Source organism: Otolemur garnettii, unplaced genomic scaffold (assembly GCF_000181295.1).
Source record: "Otolemur garnettii isolate 467f Iridium unplaced genomic scaffold, OtoGar3 scaffold00001, whole genome shotgun sequence".
Lineage (NCBI taxonomy): Eukaryota > Metazoa > Chordata > Mammalia > Primates > Galagidae > Otolemur > Otolemur garnettii.
The window spans coordinates 41,098,441-41,126,255 of record NW_003852396.1 but is presented as its reverse complement, the minus strand read 5'-3'; the positions used below and the strand labels follow the sequence as shown (position 1 = coordinate 41,126,255).

General features: G+C 48.1%; 1 protein-coding gene across 2 annotated transcripts in view; it reads left to right on the top strand.

Annotated features, from left to right (window-relative positions):
• The first annotated feature begins 64 nt into the window (after positions 1 to 64).
• The window catches only part of DKK3 (dickkopf WNT signaling pathway inhibitor 3), a 40,334-nt gene continuing 12,583 nt past the window's right edge, over positions 65 to 27,815 (top strand). The window contains exons 1-4 of one of the 2 annotated variants that reach the window (XM_003781105.3): positions 65 to 119; positions 641 to 873; positions 7,027 to 7,164; positions 9,882 to 9,965. In XM_003781105.3, coding sequence (XP_003781153.1) covers positions 667 to 873; positions 7,027 to 7,164; positions 9,882 to 9,965 — 429 coding nt within the window. In that variant the 5' untranslated portion in view covers positions 65 to 119; positions 641 to 666. Of the gene's footprint in view, positions 120 to 327; positions 355 to 640; positions 874 to 7,026; positions 7,165 to 9,881; positions 9,966 to 27,815 lie in introns of those variants that run through there. The other variant, XM_023516072.1, reaches the window with a different exon arrangement.

Here is a 27,815-nt window from a genome sequence, read left to right as displayed (position 1 = left end):
CCCCGCCGCGCTCCCGCCCGGCGGCCCGCCCACCATCCGCTCCCTCGCCCGCAGCCCCGAGGCGGCCTCCCGGCGGGCGCGCTCACACCCAGCCTACGGCGCAGCTCCGTCAGGTCGCGGTGAGTGAGGGGCGGCGGCGGCTGGGGGCGGGGAGGGACGGCTCTGCTCAGCCTCGCCTGGGTGGGTGCGGGGCAGGGGGCTGCACTTGGATCCAGCCTCCAGGGGAGGGTTCTGACCTGTGCTCTGCCCACCCTAGATGGGGGCGGGGAGAGGCTTGCGGTGGGAGTGGGATGGACACTTTGACCATCACAAGCTGGAGGAGGGACCAGGGCTGGAATCCCGGACACAGCTGGGGTGAGGGGCGCCAGAGGCTATTTAGCGTGAGGGACCCCGGCATTGCGGTCGAAGAGCGGGGCTCAGCCTGTGCTCGAGGATGGAGGGGGCGGGTATAGAGGCGAGAGGGCCGCGGGGGTACGGGGCTGGAGTGATGGGGGACGCCTCTGTGCCAGGGAGGAGAGCAGCGTCAAGAGGGGACTGGGTTTCATTGCGTCTGCGGGCAGGGGCAGGAGAGGGGGGCGGCGGGGCGGGGCTGGCGAGAGGGGTGGTCCGCGCGCCTCTGATCCTGTTCCGGTACTCACAGGCGGCGGCTGCGGGCACAGAACGGCGATGGGGCGGCTCTGGGGCACCCTACTGTGCCTTCTGCTAGCGGTGGCGGTCCCCACGGCCCCTGCTCCGACGACGACCTCGACTCCCGTGGAGCCCGGCCCGGCTCTCAGCTACCCGCAGGAGGAGGCCACCCTCAACGAGATGTTCCGTGAGGTTGAGGAACTGATGGAGGACACGCAGCACAAACTGCGCAGCGCGGTGGAGGAGGTGGGTGCTCCCTTATGGCGCCGCGCCGGGCTCCAGGAAGAGCCAGGCTGGGGGTGGGGGGGACCAGGGGCTGGGGAAGCTAGGGAACCTTGGGTCCTGTGAAGGGGCTGCGAAGGGTCAGTAGCAGATGCGGAGTGATCTGGAGACCGCGCAGGGTGAGCCCAACTCCTCACTGGCTCTGCCTCTCTGCCCAGAGGTCTGGGTCTGAGCCTGTTCACCGTCTCCGGCTGGACCCTCCCTAGATACCTGGGGTGACCACCTGCCTGCAGGCTGCCAGTCACCGCCTTGCAATTGTCTTCAAACCTGCGGTTGGTCTTCCTCTGTTACAAGCAGACGTTGGCAAGGCCCCTGATGTTTTAGCGCTGGGGTTTTAGAGAGAGTCCGAGGAAGCTCTAAGCATCTCCAAGTTTCAGCTTGTCCTTTGGGCTTCAAGCTTGTGCAATCTTCCCAAGATACAGATCGGATGCCATGTGGGTACCAAGAGTCAGAGAGCGCAGAGCTTTGCTGGCGATCTGGCTAGACAGAGAAGGAAGATCAAGATCAAAATCTCAAATCCCAGCACTGTAGGAGAGTGGTAGGTGAAAAGTGGGAAGACGGCAGCCCCACCTCCACCCAGGAGAGCTTTGAAGTCAGATTTGCCAGATGTTACCCTTCTAGTGAGTAGCTCAGGTCCTCCTCTGCCAGTTACTAGAAGGGTGACATGGGGAAAATCATTTAACATCCTGAACCTCCATTTCCTGAGAATTAAATGCTGTGATGTAAGTGTAGGCACCTAGCAAGTAACAGGTGTGCAATATTTAACAGCTATCGACTATCAGAGACCAGATACATATGTGCAAAGCTTTGCCTGGCTTCTTCCTTCCACCCACTTCCAGGTCCAAATGCTGTGAATGGCATCCTATTTTGTCCTCTATGGTGGGCATCCAAGCATAGTGCCTGGGCAGAAGGTGCAGCTGACCCAGCCCTGTCCGTCCAGATGTGGGGAGCTGTCCCTGGTGCCTGGGGCGCTATAGTGTGTTGCTATAGTGTGTCTTTGAAGAGAAGCCAGCTATCCCAGTGAAGGAGTCAATAAGAGCCCAGATATCCAGGCTTCTCCACATTCCTGCTGTCTACTTCTTGGTGGTCTCCTTGGCAAAGACTTAAATATGGGCTCTTGTCCACTGGGAGAAGTTACTTTCTCACCTGAGCCCTGTGTAGTTTGGGGACATTTCCCCTTGTATCCCACAACAGCCAATCTAATGGAGTGTGTAATGAAGGGTACCCTGAGTTGGGAGGCAGAAACCCGTGCAGCTGTACTTAAACGTCCGCTGGACAGACCCCAGTTCCAAGACCCAGGATCATTCTGTTGCCTGTGATCACAAAGTAGCCATGACATGCAACAGTTAAAGGGTGAAGAGGGTCGGATAGGCCCAAGTATCTCTTAACCCTGCAACTCCAAGTTAATTTGGCTTGTGATTCTTTGAATTCTAGGGCAGGCCATTTGCTTTTCCTAGAATCCTTGGGTTCTAGGATTTTCTCTCCTGCACGTGGATTTCCTGTAAGACTGACTTGGTCACCTCCATGTCTTTATTCAGTAGCAAAGTGCCCCCCGCTGTTCAGAAAGTTTGCAGCGTGGTCCTCTGACATTAGCCCCTGATGAGGGAGCAGAGAGAACAGCATGGCCTCTTCAGTTTCTTCAGCGATCAGAGCAATCTGGGGCCCAGGGGCACCTGAGTGATGGTGCCTTCTCCAGGAGAATTATCCATGTTAAGTTTGCCAGCATCCCAGCCTTCCTCCCTCCAGACATGGCTGTGCTTGAGTTGTATAGTTGGGCAGGGTGAAGTTTCCCCCAGGGGAGACATCAACTGTCACATCTACTCCTGTCAGTGCTCATTTCCCAAAAAGTATCCTTGCTGGCCGCGGGTACAGGATGAGAGACGCTGAACACTTTCATGGTAGAATGGATCAATCTTCATTCATCAGGTCCCATCTCTGCTACTTACTAGTAGATCCAGAGTCTGAAATAGAGAAAATGTCCACTCCTTAGGATAAAAAGAATATTACATGAGAGGATGGGAATAAAGCAAGCTGTCTGATTGTTTAAAATGGAGTTAAGTAAAATAAGTATAATACAAGTAGCTTCTTCATGAGGCTGTTGTATTACAAGACTGTTGGTGCTCAATAAATAATGTTCATACTTGTCATTGTCACCATAATAGTACTAGTAGTAGAACAAGTAAGCACCACCAGTATGTGATAGATTCTTAAGAGAATCTATCTTTTAAAATGTCTTCTAAAATACTCAAAATTAATACTAAAATACTAAAAATACATTTTAACATATCTTAAAAATATAGAACGTGGCTATTAGTATTTTTTTGTGTGTGTGAGATTGCCAGAAAGCCCCTTAAATCTCATAAATGCAAGATCGTTGTTATTTAGTTACTGTCCAAGGGAAGAACCAAGAAGAACCAGGGCCAGATGTGTTAATTGTTTACATAGTTGTATCATGAATTTGCTTTCAAATAACTTCCTGGCATTTTAAATATTCCAGCTGACTCAAGCTGTTGATGTTTCTTAAGGGAAAAGGCAAAGCAGCTGTGCTTGTAGATCATCACTGGGAGTAGTAAACTTCAGAAGGCTTCAGTCTGAGATCCAGTTTTCCTGGGCTGTTTGTTATTCTATATGTTACTAATAAGTGTATTTTGAGTGTAAAACCACTGCTTCTCCTGCCCTCATTGCCGGATCTGTAACTGGCAGATGTTAGACCAGAGGTTCTTCCTGGTGCCTCATCCCTTTAATACAGTTCCTTTGGGTCGCGACCCACAGGTTGAGAACTGCTGTGTTAGACCATTCTTATTGCCTCACCTACTGCTAGCATGAACCCCACTACCAAGCCTGGATTTCTCTCCGATTTTTTCCTACTGTGCCCCTTTTACAGACACACAGATTCAACCAACTACAAATGCTATTTTTAATAGAGTTCACATTCCCCCTCTATGAAAAACAGCTCCTTTTGCTGTGGGCTGAAGTTTCTCTTGCTCGCAGCACTAATAGTTGTGGTTGAAATTTCCATGGTAAACTGTACTTTTTAGTTTGTGGTGCCGTCAAAAAAACTGTTAGCTCATTCTGTTGAAATAACCGCGGGCTGAGGGAGGGAGGTCTTATAAAACCCAGATCGAACTCTAGATTTGATAATTTATCCATGATCTGAAAGCTGAACTGTGGGATTCAGATCCTAATGGAAATTTAAAAACACGAACATTCCCTTCTCCTTCTGGGTAGGTCCTCACCAGTATCTCTGATCTTCTCTTTTCAGCTGCATCTTTGTTGTCACAGACATGAGTGGGAACTGGGTGAGGGCTCTCTGTCTCTCTCTCTCTCTTACACACACACAGAGGCCTTGCCTTGCCCATTTTGTCTCTTGTCAGAGCTCCATTTCTTCTTCATTTTGTTGACAGACTCTTCCAATGCATGCTATCTACTGCCTGCTCTACCCACTTCTACCCCTCCCCCAGATCTCTGGCAGACTGGCTTCTCCTGAAACGGCCCTCTTAAGAGATAGTGTAGTGAAAGCACCTGTGCATCACAGTTTTGCCTGTGGCAGGGAGTATGCCAAGCACTTAGATTTCAGGGTCCTTAATTCTTAACATTTACTAAAAACAAAGTAGGATCATCCCCATTTTACAGATGAGCAAGCTGAGGCTTAGAGGAATTTAGTGTCTTGCCCAAGGTCACATGGCTACCTTGTGGCAGAGCAGGACTTGAACCTACCTTGTTTGACTCCAGAATCCTGGTACTTTCTCTTGTCTTGCCCTCTGATGATGTTGGAGACAACTACCTATCCAATCTGGTGGCCGTTGCTCAGTGGCTTGGTCCTTCTAGACTAACCTGGATCCTTTGCCACCTATATGGCACCTTCTCAGGTGTAGCTCCCTTCTCCTGGCTAGTTCTAGGTAGTTTCCTGACTCCCCCTCTTCTTTTTCCAGTTTCTACGTTATTTTCCAGCTAGTCTTCTAAAACTTGCTATAATTCCCTATTGCCTGGAGTGCAGATTCTTAACTGGGTACAGATAGAGGAGAGGAAAATACTCAGAAATATCTGAGAAGTTCATTGGTATCTGGAAGTCCCGTCTCCAGAAATTCCAATTCAGAAGGTATGGGAAAGGATCCAGATATATTGACCCTGGAACCTCTGTAAACTGACTACCCAAGGCACTGTAACAAACTGGCCAATATATGGAGGTGGTCAACAGAGGGAACGAGGCCTGCTATACTGATATTGACATGTGGTGCATGTCCAGCCTATGAAAACTAGGTCAGCTAGGGTGGCACCTGTGGCTCAAAGGAGTAGGGCACCAGCCCCGTATACCGATATACCAGAGGTGGCAGGTTCAAACCCAGCCCCAGCCAAAAACTGCAAAAAAGAAAAAAGAAAATTAGGTCAGCTTAAGGAAGTGGTTGCTGTAGGGGGGTGGTCAACTATGGAGGTTCTACTGTATTTTTTTTTAAGTTTGGGGCATAACTCTGTCATAAAACTGTCCTTATAATGTTGCTGTGAATATTCAAGGCACTTGGTACAAGGGCTCAGACGTAGCTAATGCCCCAAACATGGGGGTTGTTATTCTAATTATTATCATTATGAAGCCAGGAATCAAGTTGCAGATCTCTCAGAATAAACACAGCACTGTGTACACAGTGGTCACTGCCAAGTCCTTGTTTGATTAGTTGAGCCTCTGCACCTACCAGACTTTCTTAGTGCTCTGATGCTCCATTGAGACACGGGGATTCCTTCCTCATATCCTCTCCGGCTTGGCACATCTGCCTGGGGGAGGTGGAAAAGAGGAGACTCATTTAGTGCTTATGGGAAAAAAGGACAGTGATTTTTTTTTTAAATAGAAAAATATTTCTTGAGGATTAGTTTGAAAGAATGAAAATAGCCCAAAGATAGAAAGGTTGGAAAATTGCCAACTCTCAACCTGAACTTCTCTTTGTGTCTCTTATTTTGGATCCCTAGAGTATCTGATCAGCTCCACTGGTCCATGATGGGCCCTCCCTTTGAGTCTAGTCAGCTGTGAACAGATCACACTGTCAACTGCCCACTCATCAGGGATAGGGCAGGGTGATGAATCCATTGGGTGCTGACGTGAGGTGACTGGTATATCTGCTGGAGATGTCATGGAGGCTTGTGAGACTGGAGCCTTAGAGGACAGTGGCCTCAGAAATCTGACACTGGGGAAGGACATGGGTTCAAGGAGAGCTAGCAAGGTGCAGGCCCCAGAACGAGGCAGCTGACCCTCCACAGGTATCCCTCTGTGAGGGGACCCTACGAGGGTACCCAAGAGGTGGAGTACGAGACACCTTATTCCCTACAGGTAGGGTGACCTGTCTTAGTTTGTGTCCCTCACTACCACCACCACGATCACCACCATAAGATACTACAACAAAGGTTTAGGAGCAAATAGTTTACTTGGGAGGTGATCCCAAATAAACATAGCAGGAAATGGAAACACGAGATGGGAAAGAAGAAAGGCAATAAAGAGTCTGTTTATGAGCAGGTGATTGCTGTGGGCATTCAGGGTTTAGTCCCCCTGGGGGGTTTCAGAGAGACACTCTGTAGATTCTCCACACTTTAGAATTTTCTTGCAATAGGAGGAGAAACTGGGGTGTTTACCTCCATAGCCTGTCCCTCCCTAAACTGGGGACCTGTGCATACTGAGTACACTTCTGTAGCCAGAGAAGGCCCTCGGAGAGAGACAGAATCAGTTGTTGGCATAACTGGGTGCAGGTGACCTCCAGAGTAGCCCCCCAGAAGGTGGGCAGGGTAGCAGCAGCATTTATACAGGGGGGCCAAGACTGCTTAATGGAAACATGTCCAAATCCCAACTACTCCCTTCTCTGGGAGTCTTCCTGAGCCTCACTTTGCCTATTTGTGAAATGAGGACATTAACACCTCCCTCCTAGGGAGGTTGTGAAATTTAAGGGCTATAGTAGATGGAAAACATTTAGTACATTGTTTTGTCCTAGTGATCGGTCAATTAATGGTACCTATCATTATCACCACTGTCTGTAATTACAGAAGAGGAAAAGAGAGATGGGGCTTTTGTTTCCCTAATGGACTCTCACTTGTAACAAGAGGAAATAATTTAGCTCATTAAATTCATTGGTTTAATAGATGGAGGCAGAGGAAGCTGCTGCTAAGACATCATCAGAAGTGAACCTGGGAAATTTACCTCCCAGCTATCACAACGAAACCAACACAGACACCAAGATGGGAAACAACACCATCCACGTGCACCGAGAAATTCACAAGGTAAGGGCCCAGCCAGCTCATCCTCCTTCCTGTAGCGCCCAGTCCCATCAGAGAACTAAGGTCTTATTTGCATACTATATACACAAGTCAAAAATACAGATGAGAATGGTAAAATACAGATTAAAACCCACAAGGAGTGAGGGCACTATTTAAAGTGGAGAGATATGTATCAGGAACCTACATGGCTTTTGCATTTAGGCAGTAAGTTTAACCCAAGGCTTCCTGCCAATCTTATTGCAAAGGAATGTTCAGAGATTTTTATCATTTGAAAAAAGGAAACAATGTCTAGAGAGACACTTTCCTCCTATTGAATTTGAGGAATGTATCACATAGACTTTTACCTATGTCTCAGTAAAGAGTTGAAATCGAGACTATGTTGTACTGAATCAATCCTCATGTTTTCTCAGGAGGAGTGTAAATAGGATACATGCCATTTTCAGAAGGGAAATGCCCTGATGCCACCAAATCAAACATTCATTTGTTTGCTGGTTGTCTCTTCAAAATCTGATAGCATTTTCCCCACCCTACAGCATGTCTGAGTGTCTCTTGGTCTAACATCCTCCATGAGGAGCAAGGAGGTTCATTCCCAGTCTGACCTGATGAAGAAAAGGTGGCAAATACAAAGAAACATAGTATGGAGCCTGGCCCTGGTGTGAAATGTTCCCGATGGCAGAAACTTCGAGTCTGCCACATAGATATTCAGGGTCAAGGTTAGAGGCCAGGGAGTTCACATGCTGTTGTGAATGTCAAGGAGCGTCACTTCCAATTTCATCTCAACTCCTGTAGGCCAGGCCATGATAGCTCTCAGCAAAGAGCCTTATATATGTTCAAACGCCCAGGTAATTACTTGGATGAACACTAGTGTTTCTGCCACAGAGTGTCAGGGGGTCAGTTTTTAAGCACTATTGCCTTGTGGGGTACCCTCCCCCACTGTGCAAGGATGGGCTCAACTGCAGAGTGTATCCCTTCAAGTTAATGAATGAGTTCATCTCCTGAGTATAATCCTTTAGCATGACTCATCTGACCACTGGAGAATGTTCCCCAAAGGGATTGTGTTATTCTTGTCAAAACTAATATTAAGTCATCCGTTCTGACAATAATTAGTCAGCAGGTTTGGTTCCTTCTTAAATTGCTCCTTGAAGAAGTCAGAATACCTGAGTGTGAGTCCTACCAGGAACTGGTGTGATTTTTGAAAAATTATTTAAATTTATTGACTCTTAGTAGCTGCATTTATGAAATAGGGCTGCCAACGTCTACTTTTCATGTGTTATTATTATTGTTGTTGTCATTGTAATAAAGTTATGTTATTACAATGTGGTGGCTCTCAAGTGGGCTCCATGGTGTACCAGCCCTGTGCCATGGGCCATGAAAGGGCTCAGTAGGGCAGCGCCTGTGGCTCAGTGAATAGGGCGCCGGCCCCATGTACTGAGGGTGGCGGGTTCAAACCCAGCCCTGGCTGAACTGCAACCAAAAATAGCCGGGCATTGTGGCAGGTGCCTATAGTCCCAGCTACTCAGGAGGCTGAGGCAAAAGAATCGCCTAAGCCCAGGACTTGGAGGTTACTGTGAGCTGTGATGCCACAGCACTCTACCTAGGGTGATAAAGTGAGACTCTGTCTCTTAAAAAAAAAAAAAAAGGAAGGTCTCAGTAATGGTGAAACATATTTGAAAAACATTATATATATTCTCCCCCCAGAAATTAAAAAAAATGCATATTAGTATAATAAAGACTCTTAAGAGTCCCACAACCCACCTAGACAGTATAGGCCTATAGAATTTTTAAAAATATGGCATTCGTTAATTCTGTAAAAAGCTAGCTTAAAGGAAGACATTGTCTCTTTTGGGATTAGAGAAATAATTTAGGTAAAAATTTAAAAACATGGTAATGAGGATGTGGTCCTTACTGCCTCAGAACTGGAATTTGATCCCCCTACTGCAAAGAGTTTCTACTTTGTCCTGGATGCAGACTTCTATGATATTAGAGCTGGCAGAGACTTTAAAGAAGATGTAGAAAAGAGAAAATTGCGAATCAGAGAAGAGAAATGGCTCGTTCCAGGTGACATACCAGATGTTGTTGGCCAGGGCTCAAAGGACACACGTGTAGCTCCTGGACCAGCATCTTTTCTCTCTTTCATCACCAAGTCAAACATGGCACATGGCCTTACATGGGGCAGGAGTGTCCTGGGTTCCATGTCAGGCTTAGCTTTGAGGTGCCCGGTTGCATAATTAGAGGCGGACACCAGAAGTAGGAATATTGGTCCAAGTCTCCCTGTACTGAAGCGCTTCCTTCACAAAATGAAACTGTTCCCTGGGATGAGGAGTAAGGCTGCTGTAGCTGCGGCCTGCTTGCTTCTCACGAAAGATGTACATCTAGATGCCCAGACGTGCAGTTTGTCCAGAAAGTTGACACTGAGTTTCAAGTGATGAGGCCTCCAAAGTGATAAAAATAGCAGCTGCTGCTGAGTGTTTGTGCTGAGTGCTCCCCAGGACGGGTTGCTTGCTGCTCACGGCAGTCCTGTGCTGCAAACTCTGTCAGTACCTCTTATCTCTGCACCCGGGGAAGCTCTCTGTCCCACAGTTGCCGGTGGACTCAGAAAGGAAGGAGAGCTGCACTCTAACTACTGGGTGACCCTGCTTCAAAATGTGGGGGAAAAAAGTCCTGTGGCATTTGCTCAGGATTCCCTCTATGTAACTTTCACTGTGTCTGTTCTACTGCAGATAACAAACAACCAGACTGGACAGACGGTCATTTCAGAGACAGTTATCACATCTGTGGGAGATGAAGATGGCAAAAGGAGCCATGTAAGTTGTCACCTCCCTGAATTCACACCCCAAGGCACAAACAGTACTGTGTAACCTGCCAATGGTGACGTAGGCTGCAGACCTCGGGCAGAGGGAGCTGAGTCTCATGCACCTGTCCTGGCTTGTTTTTACCAAGATTTATGAGCAGACTGATGTAATCCAGGATCTAATTCATCCATGCACTTGGCATCAGAAACAACAGAAGTTAAATTCATTTGTCATGTATATGGCCCCATCTCAGCTTTGAAAGGGGACCAAGCAAGTAGCAGGTATGTTGATTTGGACCTGGTCACACATGTGGTGTATAAGATGGTGAAATCCCCAAAGCTTTTGGGATGATCCATTGCCTTTTGCAATCCCAGCCCTGATCAGGCAGCTTGAGAGCATAAACATCTTACAGGGAACCTGTAGGCAAAAAGGCAAAGATTGGTTCTAAGCTTTGGGTTCTGGTCACCTACGATTGCTGCTGTGACTTGCCTTTGGATTTTATAGAATTGCAGAGTCCTAAAGTTGGAAGTGGTGTGATTTCACAGAAGGGAAACTTGGGTACTAATCAGGGAATGTCCCCATTGGAGTCACTGGTCTCATATCACCCAGGCCAGAGGTGACTCAGCTGTGCTTTTTCTTCTCAAAGAGATGGCTACTATACCTGCTGCACACACCTCCAGGCAGGAACCAGGCAGCTTTGACGTGGACATGATCAGTGGGGAAAATGTGCTTGGTTTATGGGGACTGTAGGGACCCAGCCTCTCTGTACCTTGGTCATTTATACATCCCTGGCCTTCAAAGGGCATTGAGGACTTTCCCCTCCCACCTCTTTTGGCCTTATTACAAGGAGAGATCCAGGGTATTGATAATAGTTTGGAAGGTGGTGTTGTCTTCTTGGTTGGTAGTTGATGGGTTTTTCTTTTTTGCTTGTTTTTGGCACCGTGCAAAATTTTGGGGAGCTGACTGACATTTACTGCAGGCTTGGGGTCCGGGTGGTCCATTCAAGGTGTCTGGGGGTGGTAGGGAGGAACTGTTCAGGGAGATGGAGACAGTACTGGCCGTGGGGTCTAGAAGCCTCGGATTGTCACCTACCTGCTTTTCCCTATCTTCATGTGAGATAACAATGTCCACCGTCCCTTCAATCCTTAAACGTACAGAAGCCTATGAAACAAAGACAGGGTTCACTAAGGCCAGGAAGAAAGGAAGACCAGCTTCCAAAGATGGGAAGAAAGAGAGGGAAGCGAAACAGAAACCACCCAGCCAGCCATAGGGTATGACCTCTGTTCTTAGAGGGGAAAGATTTAGAGTATTCCAGATCTAAGTGTGGGGGGCCTCATGAGGAATAATGGGCCTGACTAGAAGCCATGGAATAAAAACAGCTGGGGAAACAAAACTCAGAGGGCCATGAATTAGGGAAAAAAGGGCCTTTTTCTTCAACCAAAAGAGCAAAAGTTAGTCCATCATTACACGATGGCATAGCTTTGTTCTGGGGGAGGGCAGCAGCTGTACCTGTGAGCTTTCTTGCACCTGCCAAGGGCTCAGGGACACACACGGTGGCAACTTGCACATCCCATGCTCTCTCCTTCACCCCCGAGGGAAGCAGCTGTGTCAGATTGGAGCTGTGTAATGGGGAAAACTGAGACTTTGAGAGTGGGGGCTGGCAAGAGATAAGAACTTGATGATGCCAAGAGCATGCTTGGGGCAGGGTCCGATTGCTATCTGCTAGCGAGTTTGCCAGCTGCCTGAGTGTGATGGCCTTGTATGCCCATATAAGTCCTTGCTTAAGTGCTCAGCTGGGAAGCCCAGAATCTCTATACCTGCCCACACCATCTCATATGGCCATCATGTGATAGAGGACAGACCTTGGCACTCCTCTGCAGGGCATAACCTAAACCAGTGGTTCTCTCTCTCTCTCTTTTTAAATAACTTTTTATTTTTTATTTTTTATTTTTTTGCAGTTTTTGGCCGGGACTGGGTTTGAACCCACCACCTCCGGTATATGGGGCTAGTGCCCTACTCCTTTGAGCCACCGGTGCCACCCTAAACCAGTGGTTCTCAACCTTCCTAATGCCTCCTAATGCCATGACCCTTTAATACAATTCCTCATGTTGTGGTAACCCCCAACCATAAAATTATTTTCATTGCTACTCCATAACTGTAACTGTGCTACTGTTACGAATCGTAATGTAAATATCTGATAGGCAGGATGTATTTTCATTGTTACAAAGCAAGCCACAGGTTGAGAACGTGGACCTAAACCCTTGTATATGACAGTCCTGAAGATGTGGGAGGTTGAGGGGCGCAGTAGATCCAAGAACCCAGATGGTGGAGGCTCACCAGGACTTTCTGGATTCCCGCTCAGGCCTTTGGGATGTGAGCTCATTGGGTTTCTCTGTGAGAATCAATTCCATTTTGATTGGCTGGCGGGGGCACTGTGGGGCATCTGATGCTTGACTGGCCAGTGTTGGCAGATCCCGTAGGCTTTAGAGAAGCGACTGGAGACTTTTCAAGCCTCCTGTGAAAGAGATGTCCCGTGGCAGAGATGGCAGCGCCTGTGCTCACTGCAGAGCTTCGCTCGGTGTCAGAGCAGCTTGCCGAGAGGCTGGGAAGCAAGATCTAGTTTCATAGCCTGCAGAATTCTTCCCTGTGCCCCCCCTTCCCTTCCCGGCTCCCCATCATCCTAACACATTGAGCTGGGGCTCAAGCGTCATCTTTACAGAGACATGGGGCTCCTTTTTCTGAATAGGAAGCTATGAAGACTAGATTGCTGGCAAAGGAATACCAAGGGTTGTGCATTGTCGCCACGGTCCCATTTCCTAATTTGGGGATTTAATGATTTTTACAGTTGGCTTCGAAATGGATTGTACCCTGCAGAAACTTTCTCTTAAAGGGAAAAAGGGGAATTTGCCATTCCCAAGGACAGAATTGGTATGCTGTGCGAACCTTAAAATACCATAAACAGGGGCTACATTTTCAGGATTTAAAAAATTCCCAGATGAATTCAATTAAACATAATCGCCAGGAACCCCATATTTTCACTTCTTCAAATGCTGGAATGTGTATTAATATGTATGGTAACCCAAGGAGGCTCGTGGAAATTTACAGACAGAAACACTATATGCCTGTCCAGGAGCTGCTCCTGGGATGTGTAAGCCACTGGGCTGTTTTTACACTCAAATGTGAAAGGGGAAAGGGACACTGCGGCTTGTTATTTCACCTGAGCGCCTCGGCTGATGGGGATGTGGTCTGACGTCTTTGTGGTGAGGCTTTTGTGCTGCGCCCTCAGCCTGCCCCACTTTGCAGGCCAGCAGGCAGGCACACGGATGCTGCGCTGCGTGTGTGCAGGGCACCGGGGGAACACGGCATGGTGGAAGCTGGGGTATGGATGGGCCATTGTACATTAATAGGACACTTTTATTTATAGAATCGTGTCCCCACATAGGAAGAGTCTGGCCCAGTTAGACAAGGCACCGTTTTGAAGGGACATGTTCTCCGGTTAAAATACAGCTCAAAGGTACAAAGTTTTTAGCACGGCCTGTGTCTGTGGTCTTTCTGGTTTCACATTAGAATAGGATATTAACAAGTGAGTCTATTTGGTCTTTTCACCTAAACATACCTAGTTTGAAACTACGGGTTCACTTATGTACGATCAAAACACTGATTAAAACTTCTGAGGCCACAGGTAGACAAATTTCACTACCAGAAATATCTAGATTGAGGGGACTTGGGTGACCCGGTGGTTTCTTAGTTCCAGAGAGTGACCAATGCTGCTGGTGCCCTTTTGATTGGAGACATAGACTGAGGCAGTGACCATGGAATTCTCTACAAATGTGAAGCCAGTTTCTTTCCTGGCTGTGAGAATACTCAGTCTGATATTTGTGTGGGACCCCGAGGATGTTAAACTGTGACCAGCTTTTCAAAGACTTTTTATTTGTTTGTTTCTGTGGAGCAGTAAGCATCTAGTCTTCTCAAAGCCCAGAGAGCTGGGAGGGAAAGTGTCCCAATTGACCTCATCTCCCTCAGGCCTCAAGATCTTCCCTGCCCCCAGCCTGTTCATTCATTGCAGAGCAGACAGGTGGGGTGCTGGCCCTGTTTCCTCCCCACACCCTGGTTTCTGCTGTTGGACTCTATCCATTTAATGAAATGTCAGAGGGTGCCATGATGACGAATGAGTGGGGGTCTATTTTAACAGAACTGCACCCAGGGAGGATGCAGTGGATAAGACTCAGTCACTTCCCAGTGGACCTCCCACCTGGGCAGTCCTGCCCGGTCCCAGGAGGCTGGGGTGGCTGAGTCCCAGGACCTGCAGCCCTTCTTCTCTTCTGCCAAACTTGAGACCGAATCAAGACATCTGAACAGGTGTGAAGCAGACCAGGGTTCAGACCCTGCCTTGACCCTTACAAAACTCTGTCCTCTGTGACTCAGTTTCTTCAACTGTCCAATGAAGCTCATAATCCCCCTTTCACAGGTTAGAATATCTAGAATGCCAGGTTTATAAAAGCTCTTTGTGCGAGGTTCATTGTTATTGAAAAGTAATTAAAACTGGATTCTAATTGGCTTCTCCGGTTCCTGGCAACCTTTCCATAAAAAGAATGGAATCTGACTAGCAGCTGCGGATGTGCGTAAGGCCTCCCCGGATCTCTTGCCCTGACGTTAGCCTGGGGCTCAGTGCGTTCTGCAGCCGCCTGCCTCACTCTCTGAGTAATGTGCTTTGCCGGAGCTCTGTGCCCCTAGCCATGAGCTTGACTCATCCTGCTGCTGTTCCTGTCCTTGCCTGCGCTGTGTGTCTGGGTTGGGTATTGGGGATACAGACAGAGGAAGGTTGGGCCCTAAGAAATAGCAGGGCATGGGTGATGGGCAGGTGCTCCCTAGTTCCAGCCTGGGGTCCCAGTTGGCAGGGTGTGGACTGGTTTCTAGAGAAGGAAACAGACTTCTTGTCCTGAGGGGGACGGCGTAGGCTTTTGTCAGTGTACAATTCCATAGGCCAATAACTGGTAGAAGGAAACAGAGGAGGGAAATGGAAGAACCCTATATCATTCTAAGAAAAGGGTAAATAATTCCCAAATAAAGTTGATGCGGGTGAGCAATGTCTATGGGCTGGGCATTCCTGGTATATTAAGTTATGCTCTCCTCAAATTAAATATCTCTCAAGATAGAATGTATTCAATGGTTCCATAGCCAAAATCAGAATACTATATTGTTAACCAATAAGTTTCATGTAGATTTCATATAAGCTGGTGTAAAAGATTGTCTTTGACATAATCTTAAGTAAAAAAAAAAAATAACTGAGCAGTATATATAACATAAAATATACATATATGCTATATTAAAAATCTCAATTTTCAAAAAAGCATGCATTAAAAAGCTAGGTGAAATATGTACTAAATCATTAATAGATATCTCTGGAGGAATTTAAGTTTGCAGAGAGACTTTTTATAGATTTTTGTATTTTTAAAAGAGTTTGAGATTATGTACAATTTGGACATAAATATCTAAATATCGGTATTTTTGAACCATTTCGCAAGTATTTTCACTGTGTTGTAAATCCTAGAAATTAAATTGCTAAGTCAAAGTGTGTACATGTCTGAAATTCTGAGATACTCCCAAATTTTCTACCAGAAAGGTTGTATTTCGTTCTCGGCAGCAATTTTTGAGGCTGTATTTCACCAATTCTCACCTACCGTGGGTATTAGAATACATGGTCATCTGACAGGGGAAAAAGATATCCTCTTTTTGTTTATATTTCTCTAATTATTAGGTCAAGGGGGATGGCTGTTTGAATTGTATGTGGTAGCCACATTCCTTCCTCTCTTGGCCAGGGAGAAAGGTCAGTTTTGCATTCCAGGCTGTTCCCAAGACCAAATACCATCTGTCCCAGTGTGGGGCAGATTAGGGAGGTGGGAAGTCCCAGCGGGAACATCTGAGTGCTGAGTGTCTCTGTGAGGCGGCTCATGGGCTGAGTCACAGAGGGGGTAGGTGACAGTGACGTACTTGCTACTGCCACCACCCCTGCAAATACAAACAAGGTTGAGGGGACTTCTCATAGGAGCAACACTTCACTGGGGCGTTAGCAGCTTGGACACAGGGAGTCCAGTCCCAAAGGCAACACTGCTGCTTATCAGGCATGTGACTTTGATTAACTTCCTAACTGCTCTAAACCTTAGTTCTCTCATTTGTAAAATGGACTTAATGAACTACCTTCCATATCATATCGTCATAAGGATAAGACAGAATAATCCAGGTCAAAAACACCGTACGCTGCCTAGAACCACAGAGTTAAGAAGTTAGTAAATATCAGCCATTCGTTGTTATTATTTGCTTATCCCCTGTCCCTGGCTATCCAAATTCCCAATATGAATTATTCAGTTCATTTATTTATTTGCACATTTATTTACTCGCACATACTAGCACCTACTATGTTTCTGTAGATAACTATAAATGATGCTCTCACAGCAGAGAGCACCCAGGCTAGCTGTGGACTAAAATGGTAACCAGATCCTTGCAGCATGGATATATTCTAGTGCAGAGGTCTCACAAGGCATTGTGGGGGCATGGCATAGGGGCTACATCAGGTAGCCGGGGAAGAATCTGTTCGTCGTGTGTTGCTCAGTTTCTGATCATTTTATAAGCAAAGGCATGAATTGCGCTATATTTCAGAATGTCTTTTCAAGGATGTCGTATAACCAGTACCATAGCCTTGGAAGACAGAGAGAGCTCTCCCACCGTGGCAGAGGGCAGATTCGTTTGCAGGCCATTATCAAAGGTTCAGGCATCCGCAAACTACGGCCCGCGGGCCACATGCAGCCCGCCTAGGACATTTATCCGGCCCACCAGGTGGTTTTGCTGCCGCTGCCTGTCCTGCCTAGCAGCCGACTTGTCCTGGGGCCCGCAGTCTGGCCCTCCAATGGTCTGAGGGACAGGGAACTGGCCCCCTGTTTAAAAAGTTTGAGGACCCCTGGTTTAGATGCTCTTAGCTTGGGATTACTTGCGTGTGATGCAAACTTGCTGCACCTGTAGCATCCACCTGAGCTCCTGTGGCACATGTGGGACTTGGGGAGCCAGGAGAATTAATACAGACAGGAAACAAATGCCACTTCTGTGCTGCAGGAATAAAGCCTTTTGTCTCTGACCCAGAAGTCTCATGTCTTCTGCCAGCATCCATGAACTGCAGCAGGCTCACTTGTCATCTTGTAAGTAGGGTAGGTAGAACCTCAGGCCCTTCAAATTTCTTAACAGATACTTCCTGGCAGAGGTGATAGCTGAGGTGTACCTAGGAATTTTCTGTTGTAGGGAAGAAGGGAATTTCTTTCAGCAGCATGTCTTGTTCAACAAAATCAAAGAGGTGTGTAGAAAGAACATGCTGGAAGAACATTACATAGTTTAGAATGCCAGAGCTTGAGTTTTGCTGAGGGAGGGGGCAGCAGATAATGTTGGGGGGAGGCAGGGATTAGATCAAGAAGGCTTTCAAGAGCCCAGCCCAGGAGTTGAGAATGCATGCTGAGTTAGGTGTATACCCTGCATCTGCAATGCTTCACTCTGCCCTGTACTGTACACTGTAATGAGGCGCCAAGCAATTCCCAGAGGGAAGAGCCAGGAAAATGTGGTTTGGACAGCAGAGACATTGGTGAGGATAGGGCTTTGCTTAATTCTGCTAAAGCTGGAGCCTTGAGTCCCCTCTGGGATGCAAAGCCTGTGCCCTGGCTTTGGGCCCTGAAATCTGGAAACTTTTATTTAGAATTGGAGCCCTGTTTTTGCTCTGTGCCAGCAGATAGGCCAGATAAGTGACAATGATTGAACTTGAGATCTCATTAAACCGATGGCGTCGGCTGCAGAGTAAGTGCTTTCTGTGACCTCCGAGTAGCCTGAGTGCATGTGGGTCTGAAGAGCTCCTCCACGCAGGTGTGTGCTGTCCCCAGCTCCCGGGACAGCATCCACCATGGGGTCATTGCATCCTGGCTCAGATGTGTGGCCCTGTTCTTCCTTGTACCTTGGCATCATTCTGAAAAGCTCACAAAGCACCTGAGTCCTTTTTGTTTAAAAATTTTATCAAGGGCTGCGACATTCCCAGTATTCTCTTATTTGTTCAGAAACTGTGCCTGGGACCTGACTAGCATCCCCTCACATAATCCACATGGCAGCCATATTGGATGACCCCATTTTACAGATGAAGTAACTGAGGTTCAGAGCAAGTATACAGCAGAGCTAGTAGGTGGCTAAGCTGGTACTACAAGAAAAAAATAAAATGAAACACTTAGCTCGTATTGATTCCCAAACTTCCCAACCCACGTTCTTAATGGCACATCTTTAAAATTATGATAAAATACACGTAGGACAAAATTTACCATCTTAACAATTTTTAAGTGTACTGTTCAGCAGTGTTCAGTACATTCACTTTGTTTTGTACAATCTCCAGAACCCTTTGTCATGCAAATCTGAAACTCTATACCCATTAAACAACGTTCCCCATTCTTCCCTCCCTGTGGCCCTTACCACGCACTATTCTACCGCCTGTCTCTGAGTTTGACTGCTCTAGGTTCCTCATATGAGAGGAACCATGCCATATTTTTCTTTTTGTGACAGGTGCATTTCACTTTGTACAGTGTCCTCAGTGTTGCAGCATGTGTCAGAATCTCATTCCTTTTGAAGGCTGGATAATATCCCATTGTATGCATGTCAATATAAATGGATATGTGTGAGTGTATGTGTTTATAACACACTACATTTTGTTTGCCCATCTGTCGGTCAGTGCACCTTTGGGGTTGCTTCCACATTCTGGCTGTTGTGAATAACACCGCTGTGAACATGGCTGTGCAGCTATATCTCCCTGAGACCCAGCTTTCAGCTCTTTTGGATGCGTACCAAGAAGCAGGATTGCTAGATCATCTGGTCATTCCATTTTTAATATTTTGAGGACCTGCATACAGTTTTCCATAGCAGCTGCACCTTTTACATTCCCACCAGCGGTGACAAGGTGGGACATTTTTTAAGCTTTCAGTTTCCATGGCTGTGGACATGAGAGGACACAAAGACCCAGTGTGAGCTGAAGGACTGTGTAAGAATTATTATTCTCTGCCACCCTTGGACAAGGCAGCACCTCCCCCAGCCCAGCCTCAGGGCTCTCTTGGAGGCATAACTGATGCCACTGACCAGAATGCCCTGTCCCACAACCCTGGCCTCTAGCCGGCATGCTGAAAACTTCCCCCAGGCCTGGGAGCCTGTGTCTTCGAGATGATCATCTCTAGGTTCCAGAGACGCAATTTTTTGACGATTCAGGAATCTCCACCCACTCCATGCCCTCCTTTGTGAGACCCACACCTAACCCCATGGTCTCCAAAAGGAATCCCCAGAGACATAAAGGGGCTTCCACAACACCTGGGGGGCTCAGATGGGAGATCAGGCCTCCAAGGAGAAGGTTTTGTGTTGGTTTTTTTTTTAATTTTCACCAGTGTTAGGGATGGTGTCATGAAGTATAGGCCGGGGGACATTGCCAGTGGAGACCCTGGTTGTTCCCTCTCCTCTTCCAGGGTCAGAAGCAGGGACTTCTGGAAGGGAACTAGGTCAGGGTGGGGGCAGGAGACACAGAAGGACATATTTAATGCTCCCAGAGAATTCATAGTCATGCCCCGAATCTGATAAGCTGAGCTGGTCTCCCAAACCAGGCAGTAAACCTCTATTCTTGGTCATATCTTCAGTGGACTGTAGGAAAAATAATGGATAGAGATTGAATCATCTAATGTTTGCCCAGATCTCACTGTTCTGTCTAGACTCACTGTCAGTTTCATTTTTCACCTCTACCTCCTGGAAAAGAAAGAATAAACAAGGCATTGGGGTATATTTTAGGGAGGCACAGTATGATAGAATTTGGAATCCAAACTGCTACAGGTCTGAATATCTGGGCAGCTTCCCACACGGTCCTGGGCATTGATTCCTGCTCTGTGAGAGGAGGATTTACTGGCTGCCTGAGAAGGTTGTTTTAGAACTAGGAGGCAATGTATGGAAAATATCTGACACTTAATAAATGCCAAAAAGTGTAAATTCTCCTTTCTGACCTAATTTCCTAGACCCCTTGGGGAAGGAAGCAGCAGGTTACTGAATATGAGAGTGATAAATCAGTAAATATGTTTATTTTGTTGTAAGATCACTGTTGCTTGGAACACAGTAACTGAGAAGGTACTGAAAGGTGATGGTGACTAAGACCAAACCAGATGAAAAAGCTCTTGTGTATGAAGACAAGCCTTATGCCAAAGATAAAGTAAAGCAATATTTCACTGATTCATATAATTATAAATGGTAAAATTCACAGTCTGTTGAGTTCCTCTAGACCAGGCATGAAAATAGGAGGCACCCACACTACCATCCCTCTACTTCTGTATACATGGCAGACATTGCTAATCGATTGCAGAGTTATTTCCTTGTGAGCGCAGTTGGCTGCCCCTGCATTGGTTTGTAACTGTTAAGGCAGTGCAGCACTTCCAGCAGACACTGATGACCACTTGAAACCCGTTTTATCCCTATTCCAGACCAAACCTCACATTTTATGGATGAGAAAACAGAGATGGGGGGATATAATTTTTCTCCAAATTATGCAGCATTTGAATCTGGAACCTCATTTCCAGTTCAGTTCAGTGTACGTTGTGGACCTGGAGTTTCCTGTTTCAGAAGCAAGATCTCAGCATCTGAGATCATATCTCAGAGAAGAAGGGCTGCCTCATCCTGAGAAAGATGGTGAAGATCAATGGGGAAAGGGTTTTCTCAGGTCCCAGGAGAAAAATCAGAAGTTCATAAAGTATTATATAAAGATTGTGAGCTCTAGGAAGGCAGGGGCCTTGTCTGTCCTGGGTCATCTCTGTATCCCTGTGATTGTGCTTGACATGGGGCAGGTACTCAGTAGCTGAAGCAGGAGGATTGCTCGAGTCTGGAGTTTGAAGCTACAGTGAGCTGTGGTGATGCCATTGCACTCTAGCCTGGATGACAGAACGAGACTCTGCGTGAAAAGAAATAAGGAGTTAAAAGCACAGAGCGACTTGCCAAGGTCACCCAGCTAGTAAATAGCAGAGTTGGGATTTGGAAATAAGTCTGCTTACTCCAAAGCCTAGACTCCTTGTAGTGCACAGCACGGCCTTACAAAAAGCCCTGATGGGAAACTTGCTGATAATGCTAGAATGTCTGGCACATGCTGTGATATGTGGGGCACGCTTATCATGCTTAATTTCTTTCAGCCACATTACTAGTCAGGCTTTTTTATTCCCATTTTAGAGGGGATACAATTTTAAAATTAAAATTATTTAGAGGTGAGGAAACGGCAGGCCAGTCCAGGTACATGACTTACCCAGGCTTGCCCAGCAAGGCCTAGAAGCAGACTTGGGCAGCTCCCTGTGGGGCGAGTGGGTCTTTTCAGAGCTCTGGGTCTGGGTCTCTGCTGGGAGAGGTGGGGCTGCCCCCACAATGAGCTGAGTTCCTTGGTGCTAGTGCACAGGGAATCCACGAGCTCCACTGAGGTAACTGTGAAGTGGGTGGCTCCGAGGTGTCTGTCATCAATCAGGAAACCTGGGTGTGCCACCTTCCCAGGCCATCTGCACACAGCCTCTCCCTTGGAGCTGGAGCGTCCCAGATTTCCTGCCATCTCACGAAGGGGAAGCAAAATCTGATGTAAACGCTTATGAGCGAAATGAGGTCAGAGCATATGTTTTTTTCATGACTGAAATAGATTCAGGTTTTTGCCAGATTCATTAACTGAAATGATTCAACTTGAAAATTTTTAAAAATTCCAGAAGCCCCTTTTTTGTCCTCACTGTGCAAGAACACTTTAGGGAGAGAAAAAAATAATGCTGAGGGCAGGGAAATAGTTGAGCTGGAGGGGATTGGAAGCTGGGAGCACAGCAGAGGCCCAGGGGGATGGCAGGCACCCGCCTCGAGTCGAGTGCTTGGAGAAGTGACTTTTTTTTGGCCATGGAAAAACAACGTTGCTTTTGTTTTCTGTTGCTTTACATTTTCTTGATCTTTTCCTATTCTTCTTTTAAAGGCAATTGAGGGAATTCTTTGAGCTGTATTTTTAAAAGAAGGTGATGGATTGGAAGCACTAAAGCAGTGGTTCTTTTTTTTTTTTTTTTTTTGAGAGTCTCACTATGTCGCCCTCGGTAGACTGCTTAGACTGCTCTGGTGTCACAGCTCACAGCAACCTCCAACTCTTGGGTTAACCAATTCTGTGGCCTCAGTCTCCCAAGTAGCTGGGATGACAAGCGCCCACCATAACGCTCGGCTATTCTTTTGTTGCAGTTGCCATTGTTGTTTAGCAGGCCTGGGATGGGTCCGAAGCCACAGACTCGGTGTATGTGGCCAGCGCCCTAACCACGGAGCTACAGTCGCCGAGCCAAAAAAGTGGCATACAGCAGAATTTCCTTCTTAATCTGGCTTGAACTCATGGGAAGAGAAATGCATTTTATTTTCACTTACTTTTAAATTAAATTGAGCACTTCCTTCAACCTTAAATGTAGACAGCAAACTACGATGTTATTAACAGGGCCTTTGCACCAATAACAATCACAGACATTTTTATATTCTTACTGTTGTTACACATATCTTGAAATAGCATTTACCTTCATCGCTATTTAGAAATTAAGATAGCTGTCAGACCTGCTGCTTGATCTAGCTATGTGGTATGTTGATAAAGAACCCCATAAAATACTAGATCTCAAAATATTTTGATAACTGTATTTCAGTGCAGCCTTCGTTTGTAAGGACGCCTGGTTTCCTTTACTCATCTAAATGCGTTATTCTGAGAAGGGGTCCGTAAGCTTCATCAGGCTGCCAAAGTGGTCAAACCCCTTATTTTATTTTCTTTTTATTTCAGATGAATATAAGGATACAAACAATTAGGTTTCAATGTTTGCATGGTTAGGTAAAGTCCCTGTTGTGGTTGTGTCCCACACCTAGGAGGTGTGCCATATACCCTTACATTATGCCCATCCTGGAGAATCTTGAACATGCAGGGTTTAGGGTCCACTTCAGCTGTAGGAGTCGCCCAGATCTGCCATTGATACCAGTGTAACTAGCTGGCTGGGAGCCTGAACAGACTGCTGCTGTTGGTGATAGCAGCAAGGGCCAGTCTTCCTCTGGCCGCTTTGTGAAGCATCCTTGGTCTCCCTTCTCCCTCTGCCACCTGTCTCACCATGGCTTGGGGATGCAAACATGACATCCAGGGAGATGTTTGATGCGTCAGGAAGGACCACAGGCCCTGGAACCTGGTTCTTCCTTAGAGAGGATGTCACTTGTCCTACTGAAGGCTCCAGCCTCAAGCCTTTGGGATGGACAGAGATAAAGATGACTCAGACCATGAGCCTTGGGGCTGAGTCTCAGACGTGCTGTCTGCTAAGGACCTAGCCTTGGTCTGAGCAGCGTCTCCCAGGGCTCCACGTGTGCAGGGACATGGCACGTGTCCTTTCTTCCTTCCAAGGCAAAGCAAAACCAGTTGTAATAGTTTGGGTTAGGCTGAGTCAGCTCCCTGACGCACATAGAAAGAGTAAACAAGAAACTGACTGAGTAAATACAGAGAGAAACTCTGTCATCCCTAAGGCAGGCGGGGGAGCATTCTGAATGCAGCCGAAGTGAGGCTGAGCGGTGAGAAGGTTCTCAGATCCTACTTGGCTTTTTGTAGTTACTGAAAAGCATAAGCAGCTGCTTCCGCCCTGCCCTGGTCCTGTTCCCCCATCCTCCAGCCCCATCATCCCTTGCCTTGAAATAAATGAAGGACTCACACAGCCAATCATGGGAATTATCCCAGGCCTAGCCCGGTGCAGGAGAACCATGTGATGAACTAAATCTAGTCCTGTTCACTGCTGTGTGTGGAAGGAAGAACATTTCATTAGGGGCTGTGGAAGAAGTTTTCTGAGAGAGGGGACACAAAACCAGACATTATCCTGACCTCTGCCCCGAGGCCTGGCCATGGTGTCCCTTCATTCATGGAGGCATAAAGGCCCAGGACACTGCTGCCACAGCAGTGGCTCTCCTGCCCTCCAAGGGTGAACTTTGTTTGTCTGGGACCCATGACAGCACTGCAGGGACCTCCAGTGTGTCACCAAAGCAGCTGCGGCCTGTAGGACTAGAGGCAAGTGGGGTGCAGGTGTGGATGAGGGTGTCCTCTATTGTTACTCTTACATGGGAACAGGAAGGAGGACGCGGCGATGGAGGCCTGCTGGAGGAGGCTGAGTATGTGGATGAGAGGCCCAGGGTAGAGCAGGTGTAGCCCTCGGACCAGTGCCACATGGCAGCTCTGGGGAAAACCTCCCTGCTGTGGCTTCCTGGAGTGCCGCAGTCCAGACCCTTCTCTCCCAGGAGGGTCCATTGTGCCCTCTAGGAGGGCTTGTCACAGTCCCCTGCATGTGTCTTCTTCCAGGAGGAAAGGGCTGTCCCCGCGCACCTGACACATCATGGTCAAGGAGCACTCATGACTCCCCAGACCACCCTGGAGGGCCCACGTCATTCCCCACATGGCTTCTGATGTCTACCGTTCATTGCCTGAAACAGTTATTTTAAAAAGAGAGAAAGCATAAAGGCCTTCACCTTGGACTTCCAGCATCATGGGGTCAAGGCTGGGATTGAGGGGTGGGCTTGGAGGACGAGACCAAGGGAGCAGCCCCAGCAGCTGACCCAGGGACCAGGATACCAGCAAGGATTGGTGTCTTATGAAAAAGCATTCCGGTTCATAAGATGCCAGCTCTGCTTGACCCTGAATAGTAAAGGGAGATGCCTGGGTGAGGAAAATGGCCTGGAGAGCTGCGAAGCAGGCTAGGAGGCCCCAGCCTGCCCAAGGCCAGAGGGATGTTAGCCAGCCTCCTCTCCCTAGACGACTGCCTGCTATTGTGCTCTTAGTCGTCCACCTGCAGGGGGAGCGACCCCCCCCCATACGCACTGGCAATACCTGCCAGCTCTGACATCACCACCTTCAAAGTGCCAGGCAGGAAGGCTGTCAAGGCCAAGGGCGAGTTTGGATGCACTGCAATCCACTTATCTTTTACCCCCATAAAACACGTGTTTGTTATGCTCCTGGATTCCGTGAGTTAGGAATTTGGACAGGTGATGTCGGGATGGTTTGTCTCTGGCCATGAAGTTTGAGACCTCAGATTTGAAGCTGCGGTGACTCAGTGCTCAAGGCTGGAGACCCCTAGAGGCTCTTTTCACTTGTGCTCCCACCTGTTGCCTGGGACTGTGACCCATCATTGTGGTGGCCTGGGCATCCCCACAGCATGGTGGCTTGGCTCAGAGGACAAGTAGCTGCCCAAGGGAAGAACCAAATGGAAGTGACAGTGCCTCTCAGGACCGAGGCTTGAAGCCAAGCAGAGTCACTGTCTCCACATTCGGTTCACTAGACACGAGCCACTGGAGCCCAGGTGACCTCCTGGGGAGTAGATGGAGGGTTGAGGGGTGAGAACACTGATTTCTGTTTCTAGAAATGATCCCTGGGTCCACAGGTGCTGTCAGTGCTGTGGGTGGAGAAGGAGCAGTGATTCAAGAGAAAGTCTCAGGAGGCTGTGGGGATGGAGACACCTCCTGCCTGGGTGGTGTGGAGACACCAATGACCAACTTGCCATGGGTCACCTTGACTGTTCCTGGACAGGGTCTCCCCTCAGGGAGGAAAGCCAATAGTGGACGCTCATCACCCTCTCAGCCTGAATCTCAGCATTCCCAGCTCAGTCTTCATAAATCTTTAAATATCTGTTGATCCTTTGTGTCCAGACGTTCCTGTCTCATCCAGCAGGGCTGGGAGATTAGCACAGGAAGCCTCTGTGTGGACAGAGGCTTCATTGAGGAGATGTTTGTGGGGCTCCTTAAAGATAAATTCAGCAGACGGGGGAAGTAGGGGCATCCGGAACCATGGGGGGAAATCTGGTTGGAAGGCAGGTTGGGAACTGACCTTTGAGAGTTCTGTGTGCCCTGCAGAGTTTTTTGACTCTAGGTCATGGTGGAATATCCTCAGGGTGACAGTCTTGTGGGGATTCAAGACCTTGGTGAATTTGCGAGGGTCCAGGGCCCCTTAAGCCCTGCAGATCCAGAAACTGGACGATCTCAGCCCTCTTGCTAACTAAATTCAGACCTCAATCATGTGTAAGCTGAAAGGCCAGGTTCTTAATTTGGACGAGGAACATCTCTCTCCAGTAGCAGGAGTGTTGGGACATCACCCCAGACACCTGCTCTCTGGGTCAGGGTCCTGGCCAGGCCAGGTTGGTTGTCTGAAGGTTGCTGGTGAGTGAGATTTAAAGCCAAGAGAGGTGAAGGCTACTGAGGGGCACACCGCCATGGGTTCCAGCTGCCCCTCAGTGCCAACCTCCAGGCCCCTGCCCTGTCCCTGGGGGATGCACTTCCTTCTTCACTGCCCCTTCCTAGTCACAGTGTTTATTCTGCCAGAATCACGTATGCAGGCTGCGGTTCAGGAGGACTGTCTCCTCCGATTATGTGTAGATTGAATTATTCCCACCCTCAGGCTCCTGGGCGGGGTGGGGGGGGTGGGGGCTCTGCTGGAGCAGCTTTCAGAATAATTACAATCAGGGACAAGCATAATCAGCTTTGCGTTTCAGGCAGATAAGGGGCTGCAGGAGGAGTCTGTGGGGAGGGAGACAGGCTGCACTGGAGACTCACCTCTTTGCTGCCATACTGTGCCAGTGAGGACCCCCATTCCCTGTCTGCAAGAAGACTCCATAAGAGGGAGCCCCAAGCTGCCAGTGCCCTTCCCGGCCAGCTTCCTGGCAGGAGCTAGGCAGAAATAGAGCCCCCTCAGGAGGGTGGAGCTGGAAAAGACTGGAGTCAGCTTTGTTTCTATCTGGCACTCAGCATCTTCTCCTGGGACCCAGGTCCGATTTAGTTCCTGGGAACCTGGTGAGAACTTGGCCCTGGGCCAGTCCCCAGAAGCATTTCTTCTGGAATCCCATGGGGACCCTTTGTAGACTGCCCTGGGCCTGGCTGTTTTGCACTGTACCCAGGCATTGTAGGCCCTGGGGGGTTTCCAGCCTGGCGTCTGCAGCAGGGAACTACAGAAACAGTAACAGCTGCAAGGGGGCAGCTCCTGCCCAGGCGTTACCTGGCCCAGCCCCCATTTTCCTGACGAAAGGGGAGTATGGTCAGGGCCCCTTGCCGGTGGGGGAGCACAGGCTGAGGCAGGTTGCTCCCCTGAGTGGTGCCAGGCGGAACTCAGGAGTTCTCACTCTTAGGATTTGCATCTTTTGCTCTACTGGGGAGCCCGTCTGTCTCCTCCTTCTGCAGCTGTTCTTTTTACCACGGGACACTCAGCCGGGAGCATCTTCCTGGATCCCGGCCCCCATTTGCTGTCTGAGTTGACATCCCAGCTGCACCACTCCCTCACTGTGTGACTTTGACAAGTTACTTGGCCTCTCTGTGCCTCAGTTTCCTCATCTGTAAAATAGAAAAGAATAATCACACTCCTTTCTCAGTGGATTGTTTTGAAGATTCATGAATTAATGTAATTCATGGACATAGGACTGCTCTGGCACAGAGGAAACATAATAAATCTTGGAGGTTGTGACTGTGTCTGAGGATGACTGTCCTCATACGGAATCCTTGTGCAGAAGCTGTAGCTGACACACAGAGAGTCTGACAGGCCAGACTCTGCGTTGGCAGAGGGGTGGGCAAGCACCTCCTGGCATCCTCCCTAGGAATACTGAGGGCCGAGGTCAGGAGCCGGCTCCCCGGGGCCCTTGTGGCTTACCTTCCTGGACATAGCTCTTCCTAGGGCCACTGGCTCCTCCTCCCCTGACCCAGGCCATTCCACTCTCTGTTCCAAAGAACACTCTTGCTGAATCACCCCCTGTTGATCCAGTTGGCAAAATAATATACAAGACTCCCTAGATAACA